Source organism: Schistocerca gregaria, chromosome 1, assembly GCF_023897955.1.
Source record: "Schistocerca gregaria isolate iqSchGreg1 chromosome 1, iqSchGreg1.2, whole genome shotgun sequence".
NCBI classification, from domain to species: Eukaryota; Metazoa; Arthropoda; class Insecta; order Orthoptera; family Acrididae; genus Schistocerca; species Schistocerca gregaria.
Genome location: NC_064920.1, coordinates 722,633,297 through 722,652,974, shown reverse-complemented (window position 1 = coordinate 722,652,974; position 19,678 = coordinate 722,633,297). Strand labels below are relative to the sequence as shown.

The 19,678-nt window shown below is 38.6% G+C and overlaps 2 protein-coding genes across 3 annotated transcripts in view; one reads left to right on the top strand and one right to left on the bottom strand.

Moving 5' to 3' along the window:
- The window catches only part of LOC126266771 (cation-independent mannose-6-phosphate receptor), a 599,618-nt gene that overhangs the window by 233,957 nt on the left and 345,983 nt on the right, over positions 1–19,678 (bottom strand). The window lies entirely within an intron of this gene.
- On the top strand, positions 756–19,419 carry LOC126266781 (protein toll-like). Its single transcript, XM_049971323.1, has 8 exons — positions 756–1,087; positions 5,976–6,231; positions 6,972–7,931; positions 8,016–8,331; positions 8,856–9,124; positions 11,282–11,606; positions 13,532–13,699; positions 13,884–19,419. Exons 2-8 carry the CDS (start codon positions 5,984–5,986, stop codon positions 14,712–14,714), a joined length of 3,117 nt encoding a protein of 1,038 aa, XP_049827280.1. The 5' UTR covers positions 756–1,087; positions 5,976–5,983; the 3' UTR covers positions 14,715–19,419.

Sequence of the window (19,678 nt, the reverse complement as noted above, 5' to 3'; positions counted from 1 at the left end):
AACCACTTACTTATAACTACTACATAATACATTTTATATAACACAGTGCACAAAGATGCTTCATAAATAAAAGGAGCGAAACGCGTTTGGTAAAAAACAAACTGCCTTTTATGAAGAAAGGATTTATATAAGCTAATTATATTTATTCACTGTCCTCAGCAGGTCATAAGGGAAAGACGCTTTACAACATCTTTATAATAAGTCAGAATTGTCAACGATTTTTGATGAAGTATTACGGGCCTTATGCCGAAAGAGTGGCATTGACCCTTGTTAGTCTTAAGAGAAACAGCACCAAATAGTAACGAAACCTGTCAAGACGAGGGCCATTTTTCCGGCAGCAAACTCACATACAAATAATTTTAAAAAATTAACCACACGTAATCGCAGCGAAAACACCGCCATGTTTTGAGAAATCGAAAAGAAGTGCAGTGTGAAGCGACCACAGGTTAAGAAGTATGCCTATTTACTTCGCCAACAACACAGGAGAACGCACCACAACTTCAAAACTACGACAAGTTGTATATTGTGTAGCAGAATAGCTACCAAAATAAATGGGCAATAACATCATGTAAGTTAAAAATTGAACCCACTGACGATAGCACAAAATTGCTGAAACATGTATGGGTGAAAAAAAAGGTGTGTCTTGCATAGGGCGGAACTTCTCATCCCATAACCATGTGTATTCCCAAGATATAAGTAAAAGTTGCTTCATTTTTTTTTTTCGGAAAGTGGAATCGGTTACGAGATGAATGCCTTAACTTGATGTTCCGGAGAAAGGTGAAGCAGTAGCCTTGTGATACAACAACGCTGCGCCTAACGCGGATTATGACAGCCGTGAGCCGAGGACCACGACCCGAAACGACGATGTGTGTGTTCCGTAGTGGGGGGACGACATTTTTCTCCAGCGCAGCGAGTGGCCGGCGCAGTTTGTTACCTTCGGCCACTGCGCGGCGCTGCCGTCGCTGGCCAGTGCGGGAAGTGAGCTCAGTGTGGTTTCAGTCGTAGCAGGAGGAGGTGGTGCTCAGTGCTCAATGTGCAGTAGTAGTGCATCGCGCCATCTACCATCGGCTGCGCGCGTCACATAACAGTAAGTCCTGGACCATCGTCTCTGCTGTGACATTAGCACTGTCTTCCACGACATCCCACAGCTAGAGATTTTTTTGTACGCACGTGTTTCCTACTACTGTCACCGTAACCTGTTAGCGCGTAGTGGTGGGAGTGTTTCTTGCTTTCAGATGACGCTATGAAGAAAGAGGGGCAACCTTGCTTGACGAAGTGTGGTTTTTCAACGCTATCGTGTCGTGGGCAAAACAGGCGACAATCACATTTGGTAGCGAGATTCAATTCTTCTGTATTGTTAAAGCGTGAAAAACTGGCTCGACAACCAGGCTTACATACACACAAAACGAATATGTCATACTGCAGTGCCTGGCAACTACGTGAAACAGATAGGCTAGTCTAGCATGTCATAAGTTAACAGGAAACAGTAGGGCATAAACTACTTAGGGTGTCGACCGAATGGCAAGTTGCTAACGGGAGGGCAATGATTTGGGATGCTGGTCGCGTAGCAGACATCCGTGCGGGTCACACCTGAAATGTGAGTCACGTGTAACCAACGTAGCGGAACGCAGTGTCCTCTGGGCAGCGTTCCGTTCTATTCGATTGTGAGCATAACAACTCACTCCTTCCACATATCCTCGGGCCACAACCACTCACTACTTCCACATATCCTCGGGCCTTGTGATTGTCACGCCATTTCAGTTCTTACACTTTTATACTACTGAATGCCTTACATGTCAAACATCTTAACCTGCAAACTTACACTATGGATTACTTCAATACGAAAATCGAAGTTGTCTTAAATTTACTTCAGGCGTTTTGACTAGAAAAGAGCTTTCATAAAGAACAATAGGAAGGAATGGGACGCAGTTTCCTTACTAGTAACAGCATTTAACACTTTCTTAATACTATGTAATATGCAAACATTGCATGCATCATTCCAGATATGGTTGCTGGTTTGGGCACGGGGCAACACGACGACTGGAATTGTTCATCTGCTAAACGCTCCAATGCCTGGCGATTGTCTGAAGAGATTACAGGTGCTTCACCTAAAACCAAAGGTTTTATTAAGTACAACTACTGCAAATATACAAGCCTTTTGCAATTCCCCACATGAAAAGACAGTGCTAACATTTTGAGTAGTTTGAGATATTTGGTAACTAACCTGTGACAGTCCGTATTCTACACTAATACAAACTGCACGTGACGGACGAGATTGTTTTTCTGGTGGTCGCACTGTTCCCAACAAGTTTATACTAAACGAGCCTATCTTCTACGGATGTTTACCATAAGGTCTTAGTGGCGTCAGACATCAGTGGAATAGATAGAAAACGCGCCTTGTACCAGTTGTCGTAAGACTAAAAGCATACCTGTTTCAACATAAATTATATTTTGCAAGATCACGAATGTTTGTTTCTTCAGGTCACTTTCAATACCTCCTTCGCAAGAAACGTCGAGGTTTTTCTTCTTCTGGTAAATGATAAACCAAACGCAAGTCTGCAGTTTACTTTAGTGTGACGAGCATACGCCTATGGGAAAGAACTGATGAGCATCCCTCAAGATGTGACTGATTATACTGATCCTTACTCGTGCCTGTAACTAAAACTCGAAACTTTTCACATCAAAACAAAATACTTCCATAATTATCTATAATAGTCAATAGTGTACGACATTATTTCTGTCGGAGGCAAAGCATTGCCAAAGGAAAATTGTATTTTTTCGTTGCTGTTAGGCGGTGGGGCCTAAAGTTACGTAAGTTCTTGAAGCGGACGATTTGATGATTTCAAGGCTCGCTAATGTTAGCGCCCGCTTTCCCTAATGACAGTCTACCTGCGGTACACACATGGCCTGGAATCATTCACTGTTACAGGGTTGAACATACGGACGTCAACAAAATGGGTAACTTCTTTCGGGATATTTGGAATGGTTAACAGACTTTAATTATTCAAGTTAACTTAAATATAGTGCAAATAGAGTTGAGGTGTACGTCAGGCAACATTTCTTGCTACTGTGTTGATCATGCCACTGATCTGGATAGAGATTTTGAACGACATATCGGCGACAAAAAAAACCAAATGCCGTTTTTCCGATGATCGTAAAGCGGCGCCACTTAATGAACGTTTGGAAAGGATCCGCTATGCTGCCCTTGTCGTCTTGTCATACTTTGTAACCGTCCGTCAAGGATGGTCGCTACGCGCTGGCACGAGCTCGAGATTGTGTATGAAGTTGCGTCACGGCCGAGTTGCCATGTCTTCAGGGCGACTTTCCCCGCGTCCAGCTAAAGGCCGGCTCCACAACATTGGACTCATGCAATAAATCGGCCGGTAGGGCGTGCTCAGAGCGCAACGAAGCTTTAAGGCCCATTTTACACTATCAAACATCTCTGACTGTTCCTCTATAAAAGCTAGGACCGCGATCCAGAGTACCAAAACACCTACGATAAATATTTGCGACTAATTAATAAATAAGATCATCATGCGGAAACAGTTAAATTTAAATGTCGAAACATAGCTTTTCCTGTGTGAAAAGCTATGTTTGTGACCTATGTGTTGTCCGTTTCTGATCAATGTTGGCGGGAAAATAGAGGGGTCGTAATTCCTCGCGTCCCCCTCCCCCCATGTATGCAACTTTGCCAAAATACCACTTTTTTTTCTTCTGTTAACAATGAGATGCAAATAACTTACTAAAGAGGCATAGTTCTGTGGCGTCTTTCTGAAACTAGCACTTTCCATCCAATATTTCTCCACAAGTCACAAACTGAATAAATCTTCTTGGGCACTCAAGCAAACTGCGTATTCTGACAGTTGGGGTTTTGTACTTGCAATTTTGTGTGTACATAAAAAAAAGCAATCTTGTCGTAAAAAAAATGGCAACTGTTGTTGAACAGGTGTTTTGACAAGGCATTGCAAAGACAAAATGCCCACAATTGTATGTATTAGAATGAAACTGACACTATATTATTTTGTATCAGCTACTGTAATGCTCCACTTTTGGACAACACAATTGTGTACTGCACAATAGTTTTATAATATAGCTTTTGAAAATGAGGTTCGTCTTCCCAAAATAACAAAAACCATCTAGCAATGTAAAAAGAAATCAAAACTTTTTGAAATTTTTTAATGTTTTAAAAATTGGAGGAAATTATATGTTGTAGAGGGTCACTTTGCTCTACTTAACATAAACATTATTTTAACATTGGATAATAGTTTGGGGCAATTCTGTCCCCTTTAAAGAGGCTACCTTATGGGATTAAGGTAAGTCAACATTAAGGTATTTTTTGCAAAAATATTTATGGCAGTGCAACCTATTTTTGTTTTTCTCTCAAAGACAAGACCAATGTTTCATTAGGTATGTTGGCATGCATATGAAAATATTTTGCACAAGTTCATCACGATCAACCAACTCCAGCACTGAGAAACTGATTTTTGTCCTTATAAGTTCTGACGGGTTTATACCTTTAACTGTATCCTCCCATTCATGAAGAATGGTGTCATGATATTTACCACTGCTCCATTTTCATTAAAACTTTCAATAATACCTGGATAATGTACCACAAATACACCTATCTTCTAGCTGTGGTACTGATAGGGACTCTTCATTCTCTGTGCGTGCCACTAACACTTCCTCCTGACTTCTTCCCTGTGATTCCCAATCTTCACAACTTTTGTCAAGAATTTGTCGTTCTAATAATTCCTCACTGCATTAGAACAATCAAGTGCTGTCTGGATTCTTTTCTTATGGTTTTTTACTAGTACCTGGCAACTGGTTCAGAAGCTTTTTGTGAGATTTCAGCTAATTGTTCAATTTCTTAATGGGTTCCACGCATTCTTTAAAATTTTTAGTGCTGCACTCGGCATATCCATGAGGTCCTTGCTTAAACTTGAACCGTACCGTAACAACATTAATCTCCTGGCACTAAGAGAATGACACTTGTTTAAAACTGAATCAAGTCTAAGGCGAAGTAATACAAATGCTGTGGAGCTACTCTGATCTCTAATTTGTCAGTGGTGCAAAAGTGCCCCAGTTTTCCCACAAAATAACCTGCATGGTTGCTTCTGCTCATAATTTTGTGGATGTGATTTAGACAATAACTACTTTCTTCACATAAATGAATTAATTTGATTTCTGTTTACGTAGTCTCATGGTAACAAAATACGACTTTTTCTTGGCAAAACCACCTCTAAAAATACAAGAGCACATATTTGGTTAGCAGAAAACATCCAAGATAGCACGAGGCACAGTAACTCGAACATATGAGTTGAAACTGTTCTAAAATTTTTATTAGAATGGCACTAGGTAGGACTGAATCTTATTTCAGAATTGAGCAGTTACCCCCGTAGAAGTAAAGCAGCTCCACTTTGTGGTAGTGACAGTTCATGCCCCTGCACTTAATTTAAAACCGCAAGATGATCATTTTATGTCTGTCAACAACTAGGAGAAAATTCTTCATTTGTTTTGTCAGATTCAGTTCCATATTAGCAATTAGGAGAGTAGTAAAATACTCAATGATGAACTGTGGTTCACTGCAGAATCATTTAGAGATTTGGATTGCTGTCATTTTAAGTAATATAATTTAAATGATCAAAAAGACATTGGAAAAACTTAGATTAATAAGCATGAATACAAAAGTCAATGTGCCCATTATATGTTCGCTTTGGTATCACTCTTGTTAATATATATTATCTATAGCAAGTAAAGCACAACTTGATACAGTGCTTCATACTTTGGAGATCAAACCCGAGCATAGCTCGGGCCACAACTTTTGTGTCAAATGAGATGGCGTCTGAGTATAGGTCAGGCCACAATTTTCTGGGTGCACAACAATTTTCAACTGGTGGTGCTCTGAAACAAAATGTGTGTGTGGGTGTGTGCTACTAATGAAAAAGATTAATTCTTGTTTCTTATTGTTTCTTCAGCAGGTGGAATGATGTCAAGAGTTTTACCAAGGCTTCTCTCAGCATTTCTGTTACTACTATCTGTTAGTGGTTCCTCTGCATGTCACAAGGCATGTCATTGCCAGTCTTACAATGAGAAGTTTGAAATAATTTGTGCACATAATCTGAGCTCATGGAATGATTGGCAAATAAAGGAAATCATATTTAGAGATTCATTAGAGTTGACCTGCAAGTCTGGGATATCGCCTGAAGATGTATATGCGTGGATTGACAGAAGGTTAGCAAAATGTCATGTGAAATTTGTCACATGGCCAACTTACAAGTTAGTAGTGAAATATTAGTCGCAGGTACATTGGAGAGGAATAATAAAGGGTGACAGTAAATAAACTTCTGCCTAACAGAATGGTAATCTACTGTTGCCTTTCATTTTATTTCCTTCTTGTGGTACCTGTCAATCACTAAATGCTTTAACTGTGTGGTATCATTTACTTCATTCATACAAATATGCGCATGCACTTGAAAGTTAAGGAAATTTGCAAGTTTTTGGAGCCACCTTTTTTTTTAGTTTTCTATATATTTTTTTCTGATTTATATATCTCCCCTTACCAACACCAAAATCACATACAATGCACTTAGATTTCCACTCTTATTAAGTCCTGCACAATGTTTTGTCAGTAATCTCTGTCTTGCTTATTACCCTATCTTCCACCACCAAGCTCCTGCATTTTCAAATCTATTATGGTGCAGAGACTGACGATCAGTCTTTCCTTCTCACACCATCCAGTGAGTCTCCCCTGACCTGGTTCTGGACATTTTTTTTTTCAAAATCTCCTCATTTCCTTTCCCTTCAATCCTTCAGGTAGGAGGAGGAAACCACTGGCTCCACAAGCTTGCAGATACATGTGTTCTCCTGCCCCTACTTGGTGGTTTTATACAGGCTATATAATTTTTTTGTACACACTTAATTTACAATTTCTTAGAATTTATTAATTTTTCAAATTTTTGTTTATTTCACAGGAAAAACGACGGTGGACTACCAACTCTAGAACATATAAAAGTTGTAACACTGTCTGACTGCCCTCTGCCGCCCAACGGTATCCCACTTAAAGACATTATTGGCTTAGGAGATGAAGTTAAGAAGTTATACTTCAAGTCTTGTGATGGAAAAAGTTTCCGAAGAAGCCACTTCAGTGGACTAAATGCATCACTTACTCATCTGACACTTTATAAGTGTGATATCCAGTCACTACCAGCTGATGTTTTCCAGGAACTTGGACTGCTGTTGGAGGAACTTGATATGCGTGAAAACTTCCTGGAAACTGTACCTTCAAATAGCTTGGCTCCCCTTGGAGGTTTAAAATATTTGGAACTTAGCAATAATAGGATACATGCAATAACTGATGGAAGCTTTGTCAATTTGCCTTCTCTCAAACTGCTGAACCTATGGGGCAACAAGGATCTTCAGTTATTTCATGGATCACTGTTGGGTTTGAGGAATCTTACGTCTCTTGATCTAGGTGTCTGCAATATAAACTCCCTCCCAGATGGACTTTTCTCTGACTTGAGAAACCTGCAGAATATCAGTTTGGTTGCAAACAATTTTACAACTTTGCCAGAACATTTATTCTTACCTACTGACTTAAGAGTTCTGAAACTATTCCATAACAGACAGCAGCTACAGATTCCAGACAATTTACTTGCAAATTTGAAGAACCTGAAGGAAGTTCATATGCACTCAAATGGCATATCAGAATTACCAGAAAATTTCATATGGGATTCTCCCAATGTTTCTGTGATCAAATTACAGCAAAATAAACTTAAGAGATTACCTCCATCCTTGCTTAAGGGAAAACATGATCTGACTCAGCTGGACTTGAGTGAAAATACATTGGAATCCATACCTAATGGGTTTTTTGATACAGCAAATAAACTAAAAACAATAAATTTATCACGTAATCGGATACAAACTCTTCAAAGGCAAGTAGTTCATGCGAAGACTGTTTATGATTTTAAATAATAAGTTAACAAGCCATTTATTTAATTTATGTGTTTATTTTACAGGGGAGTTCTACATGGACTACAACATTTGTTGGAGTTAGACTTATCTCGTAATGAACTACGGGAAATAAAACCTCAATCATTTCCTGATGCTGCCCGACTTGCTTCTCTTGATCTTTCCCACAACAAGTTAAGGGACCTATCAGCTTCAAAAGTAAACATTGGATTTGGGAAATCGTCAGTGTTTAACACACTCATACATTTGGAAGAGCTCAATCTATCCAACAACTTTGTTTCAGAAATTTATTCTGACTGGATGTTATCAATGCTCAATCTTAAGAAACTCAATCTGAGCTACAACAATGTAACACAAATTAGTGTGAGTATATGCACAGTGACTACGATATCAGTTTTTGGTGTTTTTGACTATTTACCTGTTTGTATTCAATTTGGAAATTGTATGTCACTGTACTTACTGAGAGAATTATGTGAAATAATTAGACTGCGGCAAAATGCAGCATTTGAAGCAGAATACTGGTATTGGGGAAAGGGTGTGGGGTATATAGTTAAGATTAGATAAATTGCAGCCAGATGCTGTTGCCTACTATATAGTGCTTTCAACAGAATATAGGAAAGGTTGAAATTCAGATTACGGTTTTTCATAATTTCACTTAGGGTGAATCTTCAGATGGTTCCTCAAAAAGCCAAAGCACAGGTGATGGTCCATTGCATTGTTAAACTATCCAAACTTGTGCTAAATCTTTAATGACCTTGTCATCCTCTCTCCTTTAAGCTTTTTTTTTTTTAAATCTGGTTTAATAGCGATGTACTTGTAAGTTACAGGTCTCTACTGCTGGTGTTTTTAGTTCTGACCTTTATATGACATAGTTTGTCTTATTACAGGTGAATGAAATGCAGTTCCTTTCAAATGGTGTGTCAGTTGATCTGAGAAGCAATAACCTCTCAGTGGTGAACTTGGAAAGTGCTGATGCTATTGCTATTGCGCAAAGCAATAGTAAACTGGTAAAGCCTCATTTCATACTAGCGGATAATACTGTGGACTGCTGTGCATCCTTTCACCTTCTGAAATATGTACATGGGAATGTTCACCCTGCAGTTTACAACATGTTTGATATTAATGCTGATGAAGCCACATGTCTTACAACAAAAAGGTAAATAAACTGTACACAGACTGTTCCAAACTTCTGAAACTGTCTAAAAACTAAGGACATATTCCTATGATCATTACTGTATACAAACATACTTCTTGCAAAGTTGCTCTACTTTCAGAGTACTGTGTGTTCCTCATTATAGGCTCTCGGTTCCAAATAACATATATATAACAACTGTGGTAAAAAAACACATTTTTGAAAATATAATGTAACTGTATAGATTGAAAAACTACTCACCTAGTGACAGTATGAATAAACAAATGTATGAAAGTTACAGAAATCTGCTGATTCAGAGCCATTCTTCTGGCAGTAGGTTTGAAGAGGAAGGTAGAGGGATGAAGAAAAAGGATTGCAGAGGTTTAGGAAATGAGGAAAGTTCTCCCCTAACCCAGGGTTCTGGGTGACTTTTCCAAACTATCCTCATTTCCTAAAACTCACCTGTCATTTATTTATTTTTCCCCTCTCTCCATCCCTCTTCGTTTCTCCTTCAGCCAGAAAGAGCCACTGGCTCTGAAAGCCTGCAGATTTCCTTAATGTATGTATGTGTGTGTTTTGCAACCACTGGGTGAGTAGATTTTTCTATCTATCCTGTAACATTATACACTGAAGAGCCAAAAGCCTGCCTGCCTAATATCGAGCAAGCAGAAGTGCCACAACACAATGTGGCGTGGACTCGACTAGAGTCTGAAGTAGTGTTGCAGGGAACTGACACCATGGATCCTGCAGGGCTATACATAAATTTGTAAGAGTACGAGGGGGTGGAGATCTCTTCTGAACAACATGCTGCAAGGCACCCCAGATATGATCAATAATGTTTGTGTCTAGTAAGTTTGGTAGCCAGTGGAAGTGTTTAAACTCGGAAGAGTGTTCCTGGAGCCACTATGTAGCAGTTCTGGATGTGTGGGTGTTGCACTGTCCTGCTGGAACTGCCCATGCCCCCCAACTGTTACAGAGCCTTCACCAGTTTGAACAGTCCCCTGCTGATATGCAGGGTCGATGGATTCATGAGGTTGTCTCCATATCTGTGCATATCCATCTGCTCAATGCAATTTAAAATTAGACTTGTCCTCAGCCATCAACAGTCCAATGCCAGTGTTGAAGGAATCAGACAAGGCATAAAGCTTTGTGTCATGCAGACTTCAAGGGTACACCAGCGGGCCTTGGACTCTGAAAGCCCATATTGATGATGTTTCACTAAATGGTTCACACGTTGAGACATGTTGATGCAACTATTTGCAGTAGGGTTGCACACTGAACGATACTCTTCCATTGTCACTGGTCCCGTTCTTGCGGGATCTGTTTCTGGTCGCAGCGATGTCTGATATTTCATGTTTTGTCAGATTCCTGATATTCACATTACACTTCTGAAATGGTCATATGGTAAAATCCCCACTTCATCTTTACCTCGGAGCTGCTGTGTCTCATCTCTCGTGTGCCTACTATAACCCCGTGTTCGTTGTTATGGTCTTCAGTCCTGAGACTGGTTTGATGCAGCTCTCCATGCTACCCTATCCTGTGTAAGCTTCATCATCTCCCAGTACCTACTGCAGCCTACATCCTTCTGAATCTGTTTAGTGTATTCATCTCTTGGTCTTCCTCTTCAATTTCTACTCTCCACACTGCCCTTCAATACTAAATTGGTGATCCCTCAATGTCTCAGAACATGTCCTACCAACGATCCCTTCTTCTAGTCAAGTTGTGCCACAAACTCCTCTTCTCCCCAATTCTATTCAATACCTCCTCATTAGTTATGTGATCTACCCATCTAATCTTCAGCATTCTTCTGTAGCACCACATTTCAAAAGCTTATATTCTCTTCTTGTCTAAACTATTTATCGTCCACGTTTCACTTCCATACAAGGCCACACTCCATACAAATACTTTCAGAAATGACTTCCTGACATTTAAATCTATACTCGATGTACCCCATGTTCAAACTCACTTAAATCTTGATAACTTGCCATTGTAGCAGCAGTAACTGGTCTAACAGCTGTGCAGATACTTCTTGTCTTAAAACACCTTATTCTGCCCTTTTACATATTGCTGTATCTGAACCTTCTCCTGTAGAGTTAACTTCTCATTTGTTTGGCATGCTTGTTATGTGGCAGCTAAATGATGTTGTCTACATCATATAATATTTGAACACGCTTTCAACAGGCTCATGTCGCAGACGAAGTTAGAAGATATCTTGTGTGAAGGACCTTGCTGTCAACCTCCATGGGAATGCAAGATAAGACTGTGGGATCGTGCCTGGCTCCTCAGATGTGAAAAATGTTGGATAGATGGAAGAAAACCTCCAGTTCCTTCAAATTTTTCATGCAAGCCTGGAGGAACAAAACATTCTGAAATTTATCTACATAATAATGAGTTTACTAGCATACCAAAAGGTGTTCTGCAGCCTAATCTCAATATAACAGCATTGCACTTGTCGCACAACTGGCTCTCTGAGATCAATATCCATGATATAACACCATTCCTTCAGGTAAGAAAAGTGCAAGTAATATTTTATACTGTGGATTATTTGAACTTACTAGGCTTTCATTTTTATAGACAGCGGAAAGACATTTGTTGCGCAGCTTCTAGTTTTTAAAAAACATATACAAGATTTTTGCATTTTATGTGTGTCTTATTTTTACATTAACACTTCATACAGGAAGAGGGAGAAAAATACTGGTACTGAAAACCCTGATGCTCACTACATTAGTTATTTACAATTAGCCTAATTTCTATCGTGGGAAGTAATTTGAACAGCATATCTATTTTCAGTGCTATGTCCTAATGTTATTCCTCCCTCACAAAGGACTTGTTTCACATAGAGAAGCATGCCAGATTTGGTATAAACCATAGTTGCTGCACACTTAGAAATCAGACGGTGCAGCAAACAGAACATCCTCCTCACTGTGATTCGTGTCCATAGGGTGCTTCAGTAATGGTTGTTGGTGGTACATGGCTCACAGTCCACAATTTGTTTTCAAAAATGGACATTTCCACTGTTGTCCATATGCCAGCCATGTTGTTATGTCTGTAGTATATGGAAATAAAACTTAAATATCTGTGAACATGACACATGGCAAAAAATAAAGTTCCATGTACAGTTAGTGATGATATCAACCTTTTGAAATTTCCATTACAAGTAGTGGAATAAATATCTTCTACGTAATAGAAAAACTGTTTCACCATTCTCACTTTTTAACAAAACCCTTGGTCATTCTTATCAGATCACTGTCTCTATTCAGCAAATTCAATGTGTGAAATACAAGATATAAACAAGAAGCAAAAAAAAAAATCCCTACTGAAAGTAGTGCAAGCTATACTGAATTGCAATTGAATCAATGCAACAACATTGAAAGTAATATAGCAATTTAATTGGCCCTGTTCCCTGAAACATTTACAAAATCTAATGAACTGATTACTGAGAAAGAGCAATTTTGTGTGTACAGGACACTGAATATTACAGAAGGTGCTTAATAATTTAAGACTGTTGAAGAATATCTTACACAGCATGAAGGTGAACAAAAAATACTTCTGGAGGTAGATGTGCATGACTCATTACATTCTGCTACATAACAATGAACTGGTCTTACATAGGATTATCACTGATCTTAACAAGTCCTGGAGGCTTCAGCGATCGATCTGTCATAACTGACATTTAATCATAACAAACATGAGTCATTTTTGATAAATCTTCAATATGCCACTGCCTTGAAATAGCTTATTTTTGTAACAGAAATTAAAAAAAATCTTTAACCTGCAACATCTCACTACAACAATTACTATGTGCTTTTGAGAGATGCTCAACGTCCTGGTGCTTTCAAACAGCATATATTCATATGATGTAAGCTGTAATATAAAACCCAATAAATACGGGCTTCAACTGCAAATGACCTACAGTAAACCAATATGGTATTCCTGAAGTTCTGCTTGTGATGTAGAATTCAGTCCTGTATCTCACTGGCCATGAAGCAAAACTCTAACTTGTCTTTCACACTTCAGAATGCTTTGGAACTGGAAATTCCATGTTGTGGTATCACAAAACACTACCAGCTCCTTGCCCACAAATAGATTCATGTCCCATGTGAGGACTGCTTTCACTGACACTGCAATCATCTGTAGATATCTAATGACTACAAGTACAGTTTACGGATCACCATTTATTTCAACATGTTTACTATGACACTCAATAAAACAGTATTTGAAGAGATGCCACTTCAGATTTTGAGTTGCAATAGGATTATTGTTGTGAGAGAAAACCAAGTATTCTCCTTAGCCTAAGAGAATCTGTTTCTTTAACATTGAATCATTTATGTCTTCTAGATCAAACTAGACCTGTCAAAGCAATACTTACAAAAATCCACATCTTAATTATGAAAATATTTACATTAACACAATTATAATTTTACATTACAGGAACTGGAGCTTAATCACAACTACCTTCAGCATCTGGATGATGAAGTTGTCGCTCTGATTAAAACAAAAAAACCTCCCTTGCAGAAAATTGTTTTGTCAGAGAATCCTTGGGAATGTAACTGCAGAACAAAGCAGCTACTTCAGTTCCTCCAAGATGATTATGCGAAGGTAAATTTCAGTGCTAACAGTTCTAGACATACTTTCTATTTGTTATGCAGCTTACTGGGGACTCCAGGTTGTGCAAGAAAATTAAGCTTCCTATTCTATTTTACCACTGAACATCAATATAAACCATATTGCTGTGTATGTAGTAGGAACTTCAATATTAATTAAATATGCATTGATGTTACAGGTAATAGATCGAAGAAATATAACCTGTAGTGATGGCCGTCCACTTCCAGAACTAACAAATGATGATCTTTGCCCACTGCCCAAATTTGCAATAATAGTCAGCAGTGTATGTCTCGCCATGACAGGCATTGCTGTTGGTCTTCTTGCCTTCTTATATCATCGTTATCAAGAGGATGTGAAAGTTTGGCTCTACGCCAGGAATTTATGTCTGTGGTTCGTTACAGAGGAAGAACTTGATCGTGACAAAATGTATGATGCTTTTGTCAGTTATTCTCACAAAGATGAGGAGTTTGTTGTCGAACAGTTGGTGAGAGGACTAGAAAATGGTCCAGTTCCTTTCAAACTGTGCCTGCACTATAGGGACTGGATAGCAGGTGAATGGATTACAGAACAAATTGCGCGGTCAATTGAACGATCGTGTAGGACGTTAGTTGTGCTTTCACCAAATTTTCTTGAAAGTGTTTGGGGAAAAATGGAATTCAGAGCAGCTCACAAGAAAGCACTTTCTGAAGGCAGAGCAAGAGTTATAATTGTAATGTACGGAGAGATAGGGGATATGGAAAAGTTGGACCCTGAACTCAAAGCATATCTCTCTACAAACACATATGTTAAATGGGGTGATCCTTGGTTTTGGGATAAGCTGAGGTATGCATTACCACACTCACAGAAACTACATGGGGCCACCAGGAGTAGAACAGTATCTGACAAAATGGAACTTATTGGCCCTGGAACACCAAGCCCATTAGTAACACCAATTGCGGAAGTGCATAATCCCTTGGAGCAACAGCAACAATGCAATGTAAACTGTTACAATAACAAGGCTTTCACTTAAGTGATATTCTGCTCAAGGTGCTGCTCCCCCACCCCGCAAAAAAAAAAAAAAAAAATCATTTATAGTAAAGACTGCAAAACTCGTGCATTTGGGGAGAAGAAAAGGAGAAAGAGTGGATGTTTGTTTGCGTGCATGTGCGTGTGTGTCAGTGTCAAAGACTGGATATATTTTACAAAAATTCATGTGTACCTGATTTACTAGAAAGTCTTTCAAACCTAGCATACTATGAAACGTGTAGTAATTTAAGATGATGCAGCTAAATGTGAACAGCAAATATTGTTATTTCATTAGAACTGTTTTAAGTGCCATATTTTAAGCCAAAGTCTAAAGAATAATGTCAAATTTTTTTTAAAAGTAATGGCAGCTTGCTTAATCAACAATGTTAAGTCTGACTACATTGATGGCACAATGTAATTAAAGAGACAGAACTGTCAGTATCTCTTGTAAAAATTTTAAGGTCTGATTATGTATATAAATCTATTAATTTGTTTGTAAGTACAAAAATGTAGCATTTTTAATTTATTAGTGTTAAGAGGGTACTTCAAAATTTAGCACTGCAGACAACTCTGTAAACGTTTTCAGCAACTGATGAGGGATTCTAAGAAGGTGGGAAAAATGGACGAAGGTAAAGAAATATGTTTAAGGAAAAGAAAACAACCAAAATATCTTTGTGCATGGCCTATTCTCCACCACAGTTTAAGAAATATGAACAAATTTCTCAGAGACATCTGAGGGAGGCCTGCTTTAAGAATTCTTTGTACATCAAGTCACAGTCTTACAACTAGTAATTGGATGTACTAAATATACGGCTGTGTAAACCTTTGAGCTCCCTTTCAAACTGACACACGTGTTACAACACCCCTTTCCATCTCTCAGTTTTCCATGTATCTTGCAATCTTTATTCTGAAAACCATTGCTTTCGACATATCTAAATATGTCACGCCTTAAATTCTTACCTTAAAGATGACACATTGAGTTACAGACAGACACTTACACATTCCTTCACACAAGTAAGCACACCTCTCTCACACACAACCATCATCTCCAGCAGCTCTGACCACAATGCAACTGTCGCATGGTATGGAAGCAGCAAAGGGATAGCTGTGTATTGACACAGGGAGAGAAGGGTGCCATCTGGTGGAGTGTGCAGGCACTAGCCTGCAAACAGGCACAGCATCGGGAGGCTGTGGGGCAGGGAGATCAGGAAACACAGCGAAAAAGGAAAGGAGTGGGGAAGGGAAGACAAGTGGGTGTGATGGCTGAAAGTGGTACACAAAGATAGTGGGAGACGAGAATAGGAAGGAATCTGTTGGGACAGTATGTTACCATAGGTTGAGGCAGGGATAATTACGGGAGTGAAGTATGTGTAGTAAGGATAAGTCTTATCTGCACAGTTCAGAAAAGCTAGTGGCAGAGGGGAGGATCCAGATGGCTCTGGTAGTGCCCACTGAAACCAAGCCAGTTGTGTTCAGCTGCATGTTGTGCTACAGACTGGTCTACTGATCTTGTCCGCAGTGGACGCTTGTCCTGATGGACCAGCTGAAGTGGATGGAAGAGAAGGTGTAGAGGGTGCGAATGAATGAAAATAGCATTTCTTTGCCCCAAGTCCAGATCATGAAGATATCATCACTGACCATGAACCAGTCAAGGTGTTTGGCATGGTAGGAATTATCCTCTAGGTGGCCCATAGTCAGGTCGGCATAAGACGGTGCCACAGATTTATTTGTATACATCCCCCTCAAAGGAGAGGAGAGAGTTGTGATTTAGGATAATGTTAGTAGGGTATATTAGGAGTGAGGTGGTAGGTTTGGAGTCCAAAGGACATTGGAAAGGATAGTGTTCAATAGCACTAAGATCATCATCATCATCATCATCATAACAGATGTTGGTATATAGAGAGGTGGTATTAAGAGGAGATGGAACGCCCTATCTCGACAACGTTAAATTTAGTGACTTGGCTTCCCTGCATTTCAGGAACCACTGTAGCCATGGCATGAAACTATTACAGGACATTACACTGTATGTTCTGAGTCTACACATTACACTGTATGTTCTGAGTCTACAGCAATTGCATTTCAGCCACTGCTTTCAGAAATACAATTTTTTAATTACATGGTTAAAATTTTGTGTACTTTTTTGTTTATTATCCAAAATAATTTTAATTATACATAACATTAAGTTTTTCTTTTACTTCAGTAGACTTGGAATATGTATGTTATCACTCACTAAAAATTTGAATACTCTACTTGAATTTGTTTCAGAGATTCACGGGGAAATGCAAGAGTAAATGTAAATTTTCAGGAAAGGCGTCTTAAGTTTCAAAAGACTGTATCCCACTTAATACATGTTTATTTTTTTTTGGTCAATCAAAAGCACCCTGCACCATACTGTATATTATCCTCTTGATCTTTTTCCAAGTTTTTTCTTCTTTCTGGACGCCTTAGTGGCCAACTGTGCTGCATACTCGGCTTTATCAATGCGAACCTTGTCCATCAGTTCAAGTTCTCTGATGGAATTTCTCCAGTATTAATTCCCAAATGCTGTAGCACTTTCACTCTACCAATGTTGCCGTCATTAAAAGCAATAACAGCATAACTGACACCCCACCCCCACTTTAGTATCTTCAGTGTAACAAACATTTTTTGGTAAGCGATTCCATATAAGATTATTGAACAACTCATTGAGATTCTGAATCTGACCATGCAGACACTTCTTCAGTAATTCAGGATGTGCCAGGTCTCTGTAAATAGGTTTTATGTTATCCATGACTGCTGCTGGGATGGAATGTTTATGGCTTTATGAACTGTTTTGAGTACTGGGAATTCTGGTAACTGTGCCATGAATCAGGTGCAGGAGGGCAAAGGTGGTGTACTGCTTTTTCATCAGTTGACAGTCTGTGGAACAAGGTAGCCCTCACTGCCTGCTCCATTTTCAAAAAAATTCTCAGTATTATTTTTAATGGCCACTGCTGTAGTTCAATAATTTTGTCTGTCAGCCTGCCTCTTATGGTTAAACGATCAGGTTTCTTGTCTCTCAAAGTTTGTTCCAACATCCTCAGCCTGGTGCCCATCCTCTTCTGGACATGACCAACACATTCCAGTTTCGTGATATTCTTCTCACCATAATCTGAGTGGCTACTACACTGTTATACGCTTTTGAGTCTCCATCATTTAAGAACTTAGGGTAACACACTCCCCTTTCATTCACGGACTGACTAAAAATTTCAATAGCTGCACAGGCCTCCATACCATCACTTATTCCTTCATAATTTCTGTCACAGATATTCCCTTCTTTATTCCCTGATTTAAATTTATAACAATGTTTGGTTAAAATTTGGAAATCTACTACCTTTCCAGTATCCACACTCGTCACCGTAGCAACAGAATTCTAAGAACTGTAGCCGCACGTCTGCCAAGTGCCATCAAAAACTACTGGTATGTCAGTCATACAATCATTTATTTCAACAGCTTCCACAGCAGGTCCAATAAATCCTGCATACTTGTCGATTTTACAAGGTGGGCGTGCCATATTCATCACAGCAAACATTTTGTCCTTTGCCGATATCTCTCAATCCATAAAGCCATCTAATATTTACTTCAAAATAATTATCTTTACACTTATCATAATTCCAAAATGAATGAGCATATTTACAACTGGCACAATTAATAATTTCCTGGCTAGTCCATTTGATACCTCACTGTCTACATGTAAACTGACTGGCCCTCCACATATTTTTCAACACACATGCTCAGCTAACACCCTTATTAGAAAATGTAAATCTATCGGAATATAACCTAACCTACCATTTACATCACTTTTGTTTGAAAACTGTGTATCACAACATTTTATTTTAATCTTTAAAGTGCTAATGGGTGTTTCTCTAGATACCGACGAGTTTGCCCGCATTTCATTGTCTGTAACTTCACATGCCACATGTTGAAAACAATGTTTCCCTTTATTCAAAAATCTATTACCATGAAACCGATGTTTCTTTTTGTTGTCATACTTTACTTTTTGAGAGATTTACCAATCTATTTGTCACTTTTCCTTGGAAAAATGTTAGCTCTTTGACATACAAAGTGTGTTTATACTATGAAATGATCCAATACAAACACGTAATTTAACCTTTATAACACAACAATCCACAGCCCTCTATATAAAAAAATTACCGGTTTTATTAGGTCTTGAAGTAATGCATGCAAGTTCACAACCCTGTTCCCCTACTTTCATGAAATTTTGAAGATACACGTATGTAAACAAATATAAAATTTGTTTGTTTCATATATTTGTTTATTTGCACACTCTTTGCTACTTAGTATTTCTCTTTCATATGATATGCAAAAAAACACATCTTGGAGACTAACGCAACTCCACAAGACTATCACACATTAAGTTTGTTGTTCTCCTTTTTTTTTTGTTTTTGGAACATACATGGCAGTTTCTTCATTTTCGTTTATACATTTCAGAAATAAGTATTACTTGGTGTTACTTTATGTGACTGGAAAGTGTGTCAAATGGATCATTAGGAGACTACACAACGTAGTGGCAACCTCCAAAATTTTGCTCAGAAGCAGGTACATGGTCTTTTATCCATGAATCAGGCACTTTCAATACAAACTCAGACTCTTGTGTTCTGTATTGAAATACTGCCATGTACGGAATGCATTAAATAATGCGCAATTAAAGAGGTACATGCAAACCTTTATTGACCATTTTATAGTTTTTCTGTGTATAGGATAATAACTCAAATATTGTCCAGCCCGTTCCACTCCTTTCATGTATTTGCTGTAGTCTAATACACTTTCACATTTTTTTTAAAATTGCGTAATTGGTTTTTCTACATTTTCTTTTGAGTGTCAGTCAAAGTGAAATTATGTATTGTAGAGATCATTTGTATAGTTTTAGTTTTCTAAGCTCTCCATACCTATGCAAGGACCTCATCTTTCCATTGATGACAAGCTACA